The sequence below is a fragment of the Quercus suber genome, unplaced genomic scaffold, assembly GCF_002906115.3.
Source record: "Quercus suber isolate HL8 unplaced genomic scaffold, Cork oak 2.0 scaffold_375, whole genome shotgun sequence".
Lineage (NCBI taxonomy): Eukaryota > Viridiplantae > Streptophyta > Magnoliopsida > Fagales > Fagaceae > Quercus > Quercus suber.
In genome coordinates, this window is record NW_027069827.1 from 343,001 (window position 1) to 356,013 (window position 13,013).

The window sequence follows — 13,013 nt, forward strand, 5'->3', positions numbered from 1 at the left end:
GCCAACTAAAAGGTATTGTCCTTCTTTTCTCATTTGTGCCATTGTTTCTTCTTTTTCTTCTATTTTTCATGATGTGGTCTTCTTCCTTCTTCTTTTTTTTTTTTTTTTTTTCAACTGTTGCTTCTTGTTCTTTGTTTTGCTTCCAAGTATGTCAACATTTTGCCTGCTAGTGGAAGGAAACTTTTAAATGGGGTAATACTCGTCGACCCAAAATTTTGAGACTAAAGCTTCTTGTTGCTATTGTTGAATATGTCATGCTGATACTCACTTATTATTAACTTACTTTGCAACTTAGATTTACCTATCAGCAAATTTGAGCACCATAGCTCATTGTTCCCACTATTTGTGTAATGCAGTTGGTTTTTCCACTTTTACTTCCATGTTTGATATTCTCTCAACTTGGTCAAGCTATCACCATTAAGAAAATGCTTGAATGGTAACAATTATACTTTTCAATCTATGATTTCAAAGCACCACAATTTTTTTTTTCCTTTTTAATTACAATTTCATTCGTTTACAGGTGGTTTATTCGGACTATGTGGTTTTTCCAAAGGATATAATTTTGTTTTGCTTTCTGGTTGACGATTTTAGATGCTCGTTGATGATATTGGAGACGTGACAATTACTAATGATGGTGCTACAATACTGAAGATGCTATAATTTTTTGTTAGCTTTTTGTGTACAAAGAACCACATTTAAACAAATGCACTTTTTAGAAGTGTTGAAGGATTTGTTTAAATACTTTGGAACTTTGATAATGGTTCTAGACAATGTTATGTATTTGATAATATATTTCTATGTTAATATAATGTTAGTTTGGAGAAATTTGTGGTGTTATCTAGTTACATTTGTGGTATTGTTTTAGTGGAACTAAAATTATTACAGGTTATTTGTAATAGATATGTGAGTTTAGAACCTAGGAGGGAAAAAAAAAAAAAAATCACCTATAGCGGTGGGCAAAACCACTGCTGAAGGGCTAACATTTTAATATAATTGAAGACCTATAGCGGCATTTTTGGCCCATCGTAATAGAATTTTTTTTTTTTTTTTTTTTTTTTTTTTTTTTTTTTTTTTTTTTTTTTTTTTTTTTNAAGAATTCCACCATACACATGTGCCTTAAGAGAATTGAAGATGCTCATTTTTTTCTCCACTTGGTTACATATGCTTGCAATACTTTAAATGTGTTTTTTAAAAAAATTGAAAAAGATAAACCTTGACCTTTTGTTGTCTTCCTTTCCATTTGCCCATTCTAGGGACTTGGAAAAATGCTCTGTTTTCCTCTATCCAATACCAAAATGTTAGGGTTTTGTGGAGAATAGGGATTCTTTACCTTTTCATTATGTTCTAATGCAATCTATCTCTTCCCTTGTATTTTCTTAGTTTGAGTCTTTGGTTATGTTATTATAAAATTATGAGTTCTATGTTCAAGTTGTTCATTTACAATATTTTATTTTTCGTGATTAGGCTAGACTAGCAAAGGTCTTTCACAATGTTGTTTTTTGGGGATTCCTTATGGCTTCCAAGTATGTCAACATTTTGCCTGCTAGTGGAAGGAAACTTTTAAATGGGGTAATACTCGTCGACCCAAAATTTTGAGACTAAAGCTTCTTGTTGCTATTGTTGAATATGTTTTTTTTTGTAGTGCAAATAACTAATTACGAGGGTATAAAGATCCTCACAAATAGTTGTTAACAACGACTTCTTCCTCTCGCTAAAAATAAGTCGTCGACTTTTCTCATCGTTTGATAATATATTTGTGAGGGCGGATTTGTTTGGTAACGACAGTGGATTGCCTTCGTAAATTATCTATTTGCGAAGGTATGGTCGCAAAATCTCTTTTAGTGACAAGAGCAAATACAACGGCCTTCGAGGGCCATATACCCTCGCTAATAACCTTTTGCGACGATATTTGAATTTTTGCGAGGGCATTTTATCCTCGCTAGTAGACTCTTTTCTTATAGTGCTAGGAGAAAGACATAAAAAACCATCTCACCACTATTATTCGCCAATCATGAACACTTGTGTGCAAATCACAAAAGCCGTATTTGGTAAGGTGTAGCACCTGCACAACAAAATTCTTAAGGTGTTATTGTACATTAGTTTAAAGAAACGAAAAGAAAAAAGAAAAAAAAAGTAAAATATGCTTCAAAAGAAAAAGAAAAAGTAGAAAAAAAAAATGCATGGTTGCAAGCATGTTTTCTAGGAGATGTGGGAGTTATATGATATAACTCTTTTAGAAATAATCACTTTCAAACTTATGTGATGAATAATATAGAAATTGTGCTTATTTTCTGTCTATATATCACCTTGTGAGTATCTCATACACTTACTAGTTGCACACACCACAAGCAAAACTTTGTTAAATTTGATACATGTAATTGTGTGTTAAGTTTTGTGGCCTTCTAAAATTAAACTACTTGATGTGTTTAATGCATTTTGGGGAGTGAGGAAAGAAAAGTTTGAGGAAATTTGTTAATGTTTGATTTCTTCTTTGAAAAGTTGGTTTTGAAAAGCATTTGAAGTCATGAACATACATGTCATATCATAAAAACAGTATTTCAAATGATTCTGTAGAAAAAAATTTCCAGAATTTTTTAAAATTTCTGTTTCTTTGAAATTCGACTGATTGAGTATATTTTTCAACCGATCAAAATGTGAAGAAGTAAAACAAGTTTTTAATTTAGAGTCTCGGGTTCCTTCGATTCCTTCCCGATTCCTGTTTGATCAGTAAAGCCTGTTTTCATGTGAAATTCGATTCCTGCTCAATTCCTCTCGACTGATCAGATTTCGATTTTTAAAAACATATTGGAATTAGATCTAACTTTTTCAAAAGTTCTTTGTCTTTCTCTCCTATTCCTCTCTCGATCCCTTCTCTCTAATTTATTTTTTTTATTTATTTATTTTTTGTCGTTTTTTTGGGGTCAAAGTTTCAAAGGTTTTCTTTATACACTTAAGGTAAGACTCTTTTGACCTTTCTTTTTCATCAAATTACATATAATCATGCATTGTTAACTTTTTTTTTGCATTTTTAAAATATTGGGGCTTTTGATGATTATGGTTTTTTTGATCAAATCTGAACCATGGGATTTTGTTCATGCATCATATCAACATGATTCACATGCTTTAATTTCAAAATTTTTGTGGTTGATTAAAATTTTTGAAATTAGGGTTCTGATGTTCTTGAGAAAATTGGGAATTTTGTTAAATTGGGCAAAATTAAGTGAAATTGGCTTTGGTTGTTGATGGATTGAGTAATTATATCTTGTTTTATACTTGTTGTGTTGTTCAATTGATCAATATAAGGATTTTTGAGATTTAGGTTTTTCAAAACTGGGGATTTTTCTAAAATTCTTAAATTTCCTCTATAAATTTTCAAAATTGTGATGAAATTAGATTGTTTTGGAGCATTAGATCATGCATCATATGGGTTTAACTGTCATGCATCATATAGTTTTTCAAAATTGCATGTTATCTTGTCTTTAACTCTTCTTAATGCAGTCTACCCTTGGTTTTTCTTGTTTTCTTTGTTTCTGATTCTTAGTCATGTCTCCTAAGGTTGGTTTGAAGTTCAAAACTAGAGCCAATGGGAACCCTAAGTCTTCCTCCTCGTTCTACTCATTTTGATAGTGTTAGGTTTCTCATTGATAAGTAGGATCTCAAAGTCACAAGCAAGGTGGCTTGTGTTGCTGTAAATCAAAAAAGAGAAGGAATCCGTGGATTCGAAACTTGCACATGGCCGTGTTAGTAAGTTACTACATGAGGTAGTAATAGATTTAGGGTTAAATCTAATTGTAAAAACTTCGATTCTCTTATAGTGGATTTGTTTTATTTTGAGGATAGTTAGGTCAAATTCTTTCCAGGTTTTTACCTTGAAACAATTCGTTTCATTGGTTTTCCTAGGTCATTATATTGGAGTATTATTTATTTTTCGCTGCTTTGCATGATATGATTTATTTGTATTTAACCTAGATCTAAATAATTAATCTAAGTAATCACTTGGTTAATATATTAGGTTAAACAATTTGGTTTAAGGGGTTTAAATGAACAAACATATCCGATGAATTATCATCATTAGATAATCCCAATACCTTTCCTTAAAAAAAGAAAAAAAAAAAAGATAAGCTCAATCTAATCCTCTATAAATAGGGTCCTTCATTACTCGTTTTGGACCATGACAACCTTTTAAAGCTCAATCTAATCCTCTATATAAAATATATAACGTTTAGCGGCACTTTTATGAACTATAGTGATGTTTTTTCAAAATGCCGCTATATGTCCATTCTTCATTGCATTCAGCAACACTAGTGACGTTGAATTGTGCTATTTTTAAACTTTATAACGACGTTTCTACCCAAACCTTTAGTGATGCTTTCATAACCGCCGCAATAGAGCTCAAATTTTAGCAAATTTTTTTTTGCCTTTCCCACATAAAGTTTCACTTTTCCCACACTCTTAAAAGTTAAAACTTCACCCACTTCAATTTTTTCAGCCACTCACATCTCCCTCACACAAAACCCTCTCTATCTCTCCTTTTCTCTCTCTCTCTCTCTCTCTCTCTCTCTCTCTCTCTCAAATGCTACTCTCTCTCTCTCTCTCTCTCACACACACATACACACACACACACAACCCACCAGCCAACCTAGTCTAGCCACTTGCCGATGTCGACGTCAACACCAAGCCCAGCACTTTCAGCATACCCATTTTAAAGACCATCTCTCTAAGTTTGGTTAATTCAATAGATGAGGTAAAAATCTAAGTTTTCTATCATTTTCTTCTATGAAATCCTTTGGGCTTTGTTGTTTTATGATGTTTATGGTAATAAGTTAGTGGGTTTGAGGGTTGTATTTCTTGGACAACCATATGGGATTTAATGCATGAGGAAGATTGAGATGGATTTTTGAAATTGAGTTTCTTTATGTCTTTGGAATAATTTTGATATATGTGAAAAGTTGATCGTGCTAACTATGAAAATTGCTTGAGTTGTGGGTTTGTGTTTGTTGCATGTCAAGTATTTGATATTTTACCTCAATGAGTTATGAGGTTAGGTTTAATTGCTTGTAGTTGTTTATTAAACTTGAAGTTGGACTATGCAATATATATATATATATATATAAAATGAGTTTTAGAACTTTGAAGTGAATTGATGTTGTGGTAATTGATTTTTATATGGGATTGAATTTCTTGACTTGTGTTGTGATGATTGTTATATGAGGTTATGGTTTGTAATCATAGTTGTTTATATGTGTTAACACATGTAGCTTTAAGGTTTAATCAAGTCTCAAAGCTTTTGGCATGGTGTTAAAACTATAGTATTTTGTTTTTGGGACTTTAAATCGGTCCCTGACAGATTTGAGTCAGATGCACTACGTAATTTTTAATAAATTATAGAAAAATTATTTTGAGCTGAATATTTGATGGTGCATACTAGACATATAAGTGCTTCTCCATATTTAATTTCAAGCATTTTAGATAACACTGAGTGGACCAAACAGATTTTTAAAAAGAGCTGACCTGTTGTAAATTTAATTAGAAAATATGTTTTGAATTTTGAGACTTTAAGAAATTTACTACAAGCTTTTGTTGTGTGGTTTATCTTGTAAGTTCATGTGTGCTTTATTTGACAAGTGTTTTACTTTGGCTAATTTTGTGCAAGTATTGGTATTAAATATATATAGTTATATACAAATCTATGGTTAATGTGTTACTGTGTTAGTTTGGACATTTGTTATTTTGGACATTTATTGTGGAATATTTATGATCAAGTTGTTATTGTGGAATATCGTGTATTAGGCAAATCATCAGTTTGGACATTTGTTAGTTTGAGCAAGTTTTAGCGACCCTTTAAAAACGTTGCTAAAAACTATGAGGAAATTCTTTTAGGGATGCTTTTAAAAGGTCACTAAAAGGCATGCTTTAGTAATGTTTTTCAAAAACGTCACTAATGGTTTTTGAAGGCCATTAAAGATTCACATATGGTGACATTTTGGAAATGTTGCAATAAACCTATAGCGACCAGCCTATTGCAACGTTTTCGAACGTCGCAAAAAAAAAAAAAAAGTTGCTGTAAACCATTTGTGTCTGTAGAAACTTTTTTTGTTTCTAGCGACGTTTTACAAATGTCGCCTAAACCCAATTTTCTTGTAGTGAGACTAAACAAACAAATTTAAAACGTTAGGGATTATATTGATACAACATAAATGTTAGGAATCAAAATTGATGGGCCAAGAATATATTGACCCCTTTGATAACTTAATAAATTAACTTAGCCAAGTGAAATTAATTAGATTAGATTCAATTACATGTAATAAGCGTGGTGGCACAAACAAATCACCAACTAACTTAAATGTAGCGGAAAATAAATTTGACACAAATGATTTATTTACGAATGAAGAAAATCACTGAGGCAAAACCCCACCGGATAAATTTAAGATCACCACTCTCGAAAATCCACTATTATCAAAACAAGCAGTTACAAGTGAAAGGAATCCCAGTACCTAATACTAACCTACAGTTGAACCTTTACCCCAGTACCCAATTAGACTTGTAATGTAGTGACAATTTCTCCTTTCCTCCTAGTACATTATTAACCAATTGATGCGTGGATCCAAGTACATGACTGACACACCAACTTGAGGAAAATATATAAGATGCAGTTTGAACGGTTTGGAACTAGTATATTTTTCAAATTTGGGCTTTTCCTCTCTAGCCCAAAATTGATTTTTCCCTATGTTTTGGGCCAAGTTTTAAACTATTGAGCTAGTTTTTCTTTATTTTGAGTTGGCTTTCTTAATCAACACTTGCTAGGGTTATTAAACTTTTTTTTTTTTGAAAACTAGGGTTATTAAACTATTAATAATCTATTTAATACTAAAAAAATAAATATATTAATATATAGAGAGGGTGCGGTGCAGTTTTCTTATTATAAAACTGTAAATTGCACTACACCATGCGGTGCAGTGCACTGTTACTTGCTATTTTACTAGCGATTTTGGTGCGGTTTTTACGGTTTGTGCGGTTTGGTGAACACCCCTAATTAGGAGAGGCCAATGGAGCAATTTGAAGTCTAGATGACTAGCCGTAAATCATTCACTTCTAACTGTAATCTTGAATTTATAGGCAAAAAATAAGATTGAAGCTATACAAATAGAATTTTTTCATGTTCATTGACATGGTCTCACTAATTAATTTCAGAGGTGCTCTCAACCGAATACAAATCTACTTTTTGTTTCACCAATTACAACTTATCAAATATTTATATGACTTTTGTTATAAAATTGCCAAAGTTTTTTTTTTAAAAAAAAAATTAAACACATAGTAAATTGTGAATGGTGGAATACATAAAGTAGAACATAAAAAGTAGTATAGAGAATTTGTCCTTCTTTTAATCCATGATTTAAGAGAAAACTACACATTGTCCTTCATTATTATTTTTATGGGAATACTATGAATTTTATTCAATTGAAAAGCAACAATTACATCTTTGTGAAGAGCCTGTTCTAACTGAAACAGAAAAATTATCAATCCCTAAACCATATTTTGCTAACAGTGCCCTTTATTCTATGTTTGACTATTTCAGGTTTCAGATGGTCTTGTGGGAACTGGGGCACAATTTGGTATCGCTTGATGTACTTCCGTTTACTGAGAATGCGTCTTCCATAAGGAGCTTGAAGCCTTCAGGCATATCTTCACCTTCAAATGTTTGTTGTTGCACCACCAACACTGATACCTCCCAATCAGACTCTGATGACACTAGCATGTCCCCCAAGTATCCTAGCTCAGGATTCTCATTCCATAAAGTAAGTCCCATGAACAATGGCGAATTGCTTTCATGCTGTCTTCCTACCAAAATTAGTTCATAATGATTTTCTAGTAATTTAATCACATTTATCATTTCCACACAGTCTTTCACAACTTCCTCTTTATATATATGGTGCTTTTGTTGGATGTTAGACATCTTAAACCGTTTGATCATATCACAATCAAGCTCCGTACTCTTTTTATTTGGCTGAACCAACCGAATAACTGTAAGGCTAACATTGGGGTGTTTTGCCATGCGCATAGCATATGCTAATGCTTCGCGATCATCCGGCCCTTCCACAAAGATCATTCCAATACTGTACAAAGGTTTGCTGCCCCCTGAATTCCTCCCAGATAATGTCTTTTTATCAACCAAGATTCCGACTGAGCATGGGACATTCTTAAGAATTTTGAAGTTGACAGCTTTTATGGGGTTGTCACACACCTCTGAACCATGCAACGTCCAATGCTTATGAAAAGGGATAATCACCATTGATACTCTCTTCTCTAAAGCAAGGTTGCATATCTCATCATGCATTGTGGCATACGGTGCAATGGCTGTAAATGGATGCACTGTTACCTTACCAAGATTATGTTGCTCGTATCGCCAGAAAGCGTTTATTATGTGTTCAGAATGATTGGAATGAATAGAACTCCTTTTTCCTTGTTGATGCGCCACGAGAATTGGAGCTGATCTGCCTTGTAGCTCCATGAGATGGATAGCATAAAAGCCGATGGGACTTTTGGTCATTGGATTGGAGACTTCGAGAAGATTGATGAGGGAAGGAGTACTGTTTCGATGGAAAATGCAGGCCAACAAACGGAGCTCTTCATTAGGCATTGTATGCTGGATAGTCCTCCTCCTTCTGAAGCTCATGTATCTCTTGGATGGATTGTAGAGTATTTTCACCATGGGAGCGATGATTCCCGTCATCAAAATGAAGGTTACAGTAATTGCATTATATGATTCGATGTCAATAATCTGCAAGGCAAAAGCAGGAATGCCGTCATGTTAACACGATTTGGTGGGCAAATTAATATGAAAGATGCAATTGGGATTTTGGAAAGAATGTGGAAAAGAAAACAAAAATGTTTCAGTTAATTGATTTCAGTGTGCATTTGAATACAACCCCTTTTTTTTTTTGAGACTTTTGGCTTATTTACCCATCTACGTCTTTTTAAAACCTCGTTTTTTTGGGTACAACTATACTTTAATTAATTTTCAATAAATAAGCAAATAAGCTCTCAGAAAAATTCTGCATTCAAACATACACTCATTAATTCCTTGCTCAAGTATTTCATTGCAATTTTTTTCAGCTTTCTCTCCTTTTTTGAATGCAAAATAGATGGTTTTTGGGAAATGAAACCAATTTCTAGTTCTTTTTTTAGAATGCCACTAAATATATATGTAGCAGCATGAGAAGCATGAATAAACGAGTTTTTGTTCTTACAAAGTGGAGAATCCCGATTTGTAAACTTATAATATCAGTAATGCCTTGGGTGCTCATGATGAGGCCTAAACAGAGCGAGTCCATGATGGGCATTTTGCAATAGAGCGAAGGCAACATGGTTCCGATGACCTTCCCCAGAAAGCTAGATAAAGCCAACAACTCTACAATTCCAGTAGTCTTCAAATTTAACGAAAAAATATCTAAGCTCCCACAGCTGAGCACAAAATAGGCTGGCAAGAGAATTAACGAAACGTAGGATTCAAGCTTATCGACTATTGCTGATCCTAATGGCCAACCATCTGGTACTGTCAAGCCTAAAATAATAGGCCCCAACACGAAATGTAGCCCAGCGATCTCACCAAGGAGGGAACACGTCAATATCATGAGAAAGATGGAAATCATGTAACTCTCTTTGAGTTGTTCTCTTTTAGTTGTTTGTCTAATCATCCATAATAAGATGGGCCTCATGATGCATATTATGATCAGCAGCATGCCGGCTACACTTAATGCTGCAAGTGGGAAAGTATTTTTCTTGGTTATTACTATGTTTTGCCTCACCATGAATGTCACCAATAACCAAATCCAAGAGCATAACCCACTAACCATGGAAGAAGAAATAGCCAATCGGCCAAGCTCTGAATTGAGAAGATTTAAATCGGTTAAAAGGCATGCAATGACATGGAAGGAACTTGAGGATTGAAATACAGCAATTTCAGTTAGGCTCGCATATAAATTCGGCTCCAGGGTAACCTTACGCTTTAAAGTGTAAGCCAAGGTTGTGCTTAGCATTAGCGGAAAAAAGAAAGCACAGAAGCCAATAACCAGTGCCTTTTTTCCTGATTTTGTTACCATACTCAAATCCATTTTAACTCCAACGATGAACATGAAGAGCATGGATGCGAAGGCCCCGATTGTTTTAATTATATACATACTTCTTCCGGGGTAGATCGTATTAGCTAAGACTTCGTCTTTTCTCAGAATCGAAGGTCCCAGTACAATACCTGTCTGATCACATTCAAAACCAAAAAAGAATGAGATAAAATAAATGCAGAAATTAATTAGTTTATTTTTCCTGTTTATAATTTCATTTTTCTCAAAAGGCCATATATCTCGTTATGATTGAATAACATGGAAAGGATAATATGAATATTGCATTGCATATATATATATATATAGACACACACATTGATGTACATGGAAAAGGGTTGGGATTCACTGTTAAGTATCATTATTTATATGTTTATATTTCCTTCTTTTTTAATTGAGGGAGAATTGAAATCAGGTACTGTGTTGAATTACATTAGCAGGAATGAAAAGCTTACCAACATTTGTGAAATAAAAGCACTTTCACCTAGTGGGGTAAGAATAAATTGTAAGGAGGCAGCGACCAAGGCGGCCGTGGATAGCTGCGTGTAAAGGACTGGAACTGTGAAATCAAACGGATTATCTCCAAAAAAGACCCCTCTACTTGTTACATCTTTGTATGGATGGCAGGCCCAGGTGGCATTCCGCAAAATATCCTGCATCATGTTCCAAACTCACAGAAGTTATGCTTCAAGGCCTCACTGGAAGAACAAAATTGAGAGAGAGAGAGAGAGAGAGAGAGAGAGAGTATGTATCAAGTCAATATATCATGCAGGGTTGAGATGAAAGTGAAGAATTGGAAAAGAGAATTAATAGACATGCACGTGAATGGTGTGGGATGGTCAAACTCCTAATTTAACTCCCATTGTTCCACCTTGTATTTTACAAATTACGGCTACCAATCAATCATTCATTTGCTGTTTCAAGGAGTAGGTATTTGCAATTTGCAAGTATGATATTTTTGTGCACATATATATATATATATATTTATTTATATTATATATGGTAATAGTTAAATGAAATAGGGCATTGATTTAGGATATATTTTTAGAACTTTTTATTGCAAAAAAATATTTAATTTTTTTCACAGTTTTTTATATTTTCTAAAAAAGTAGTGTCAAAATTTTTCTAACATATTTTATTAATAATTTCTCTAAGAAAACCCATTATTAAAGCCCTCTTTATTATTTCTTAAAAAGGATTATGAAAATTCTAACAAAGCACTATGCTTCAAAATTTGTTATTTAAACAATAATAATAGGCTTCACAAGAGGCCCAATACCATTACAAGTCCTTTTAACCCCATTAATTTATATCAGATCCCACAAACAACTACCATAAAATCCTAACAACAAACTACGTATCACCCTCGCCTATAATTGTACACTTGCACCATGAGAAGATGAATGGATTTATATGTTATGCTTTCTACCTAATATATATATATATATATATATTTATTTATATTATATATGGTAATAGTTAAATGAAATAGGACATTGATTTAGGATATATTTTTATAATTTTTTATTGCAAAAAAATATTTAATTTTTTTCACAGTTTTTTATATTTTCTAAAAAAGTAGTGTCAAAATTTTTCTAACATATTTTATTAATAATTTCTCTAAGAAAACCCATTATTAAAACCCTCTTTATTATTTCTTAAAAAGGATTATGAAAATTCTAACAAAGCACTATGCTTCAAAATTTGTTATTTAAACAATAATAATAGGCTTCACAAGGGGCCCAATACCATTACAAGTCCTTTTAACCCCATTAATTTATATCAGATCCCACAAACAACTACCATAAAATCCTAACAACAAACTACGTATCACCCTCGCCTATAATTGTACACTTGCACCATGAGAAGATGAATGGATTTATATGTTATATTTATGAAGGAAAAAGAAAGGATGAGAATTAAGAGCCACTAGTTAATTTCTTCGTCCAATAGCAATCCTTTGTTTTTGTTGTTGCACCACAAAAACAGTTGTTCTGCTACTGATATCTGATGAGGCGAGCAAGTCTCCAATTATCCCCAACTCTGAGAATTCATTCCATTCTGCAAGCCCTAATTTCTGAGGTGACACTATGTTATGCTTTCTACCTACTACAATAAGATCATACTCGTCCATCATAGACCGAACAATCAATTCCGTCTGAGGCCCATCTTTCACCAACTGCTCAATATATATCACATATGCATCGCCCACATTGTTAAGCTTCACATCCTTCAATATCTCAGAGTCGATCATTTTGTCCCAGCTGCTAACAACTTCATTGCCGCCAGAGTCAACAAAGCGAATTACAGTCAGGCTGATGTTTGGGTCAATCGCCATGCGTTTGGCAAACATCAATGCCTCTCTATCATCATTACCTTCTATGAAGATCACAGCAATAGAGTAGGATGCCTCTGATGAAACCGTTGAGTGGCTTAAACTGCCACGATCAACTAAGATCCGAACTGAGCAGGGGGCTAGTTCAAGAACACTGCAATTTGGAGCCCTTACTTTACTGTCTGATTCAATTAATCGACCCATCAATGGACCATTTACGGTGGAATGGGAGTACAACGAGTGGTGTGAGTTTGTCCAATGCAGGGGTGTGTTGAAGTAACTGAAGCTCTTATACCAGATTATAAACACGTGAACAAAGCACTTTTATTGAAAACTAAACTCTTTAAATTACAATACTTTAGAGCACCCACTTGGAGGAGCCATAAATTTAGCAATGTAATTTTGCAAAAAGTTAATTTATCTATTTTATCTTCACACTTTACAATACACCCATAATGGTTTTATATTTTTAGTTATTTGATTAAAATAATATAAAAGAGATTTTATATTATTAAAGCTCACAGAGAGAGGGGAAATGCCTAGGACAAACGAAGTAGAGAGAG

The 13,013-nt window shown here is 33.4% G+C and overlaps 1 protein-coding gene across 1 annotated transcript; it reads right to left on the reverse strand.

Moving 5' to 3' along the window:
* Positions 1 to 7,394: 7,394 nt before the first annotated feature.
* LOC136062036 (cation/H(+) antiporter 15-like) lies at positions 7,395 to 10,873 on the reverse strand. Its single transcript, XM_065760615.1, has 3 exons — positions 10,571 to 10,873; positions 9,249 to 10,253; positions 7,395 to 8,779 (listed from the first exon to the last, which is right to left on the reverse strand). Exons 1-3 carry the CDS (start codon positions 10,775 to 10,777, stop codon positions 7,580 to 7,582), a joined length of 2,412 nt encoding a protein of 803 aa, XP_065616687.1. The 5' UTR covers positions 10,778 to 10,873; the 3' UTR covers positions 7,395 to 7,579.
* Positions 10,874 to 13,013: the final 2,140 nt, after the last annotated feature.

Excerpts from the sequence above, each read along its gene's own strand:
- LOC136062036 (XM_065760615.1), bottom strand. The coding sequence starts at position 10,777 with ATGATGCAGGATATTTTGCGGAATGCCACCTGGGCCTGCCATCCATAC. Across the intron at positions 10,254-10,570 it reads CTTTTATTTCACAAATGTTG|ACAGGTATTGTACTGGGACC; the intron begins GTAAGCTTTTCA and ends GAATGTGATCAG. Across the intron at positions 8,780-9,248 it reads AAATCGGGATTCTCCACTTT|ATTATTGACATCGAATCATA; the intron begins GTAAGAACAAAA and ends TTTGCCTTGCAG.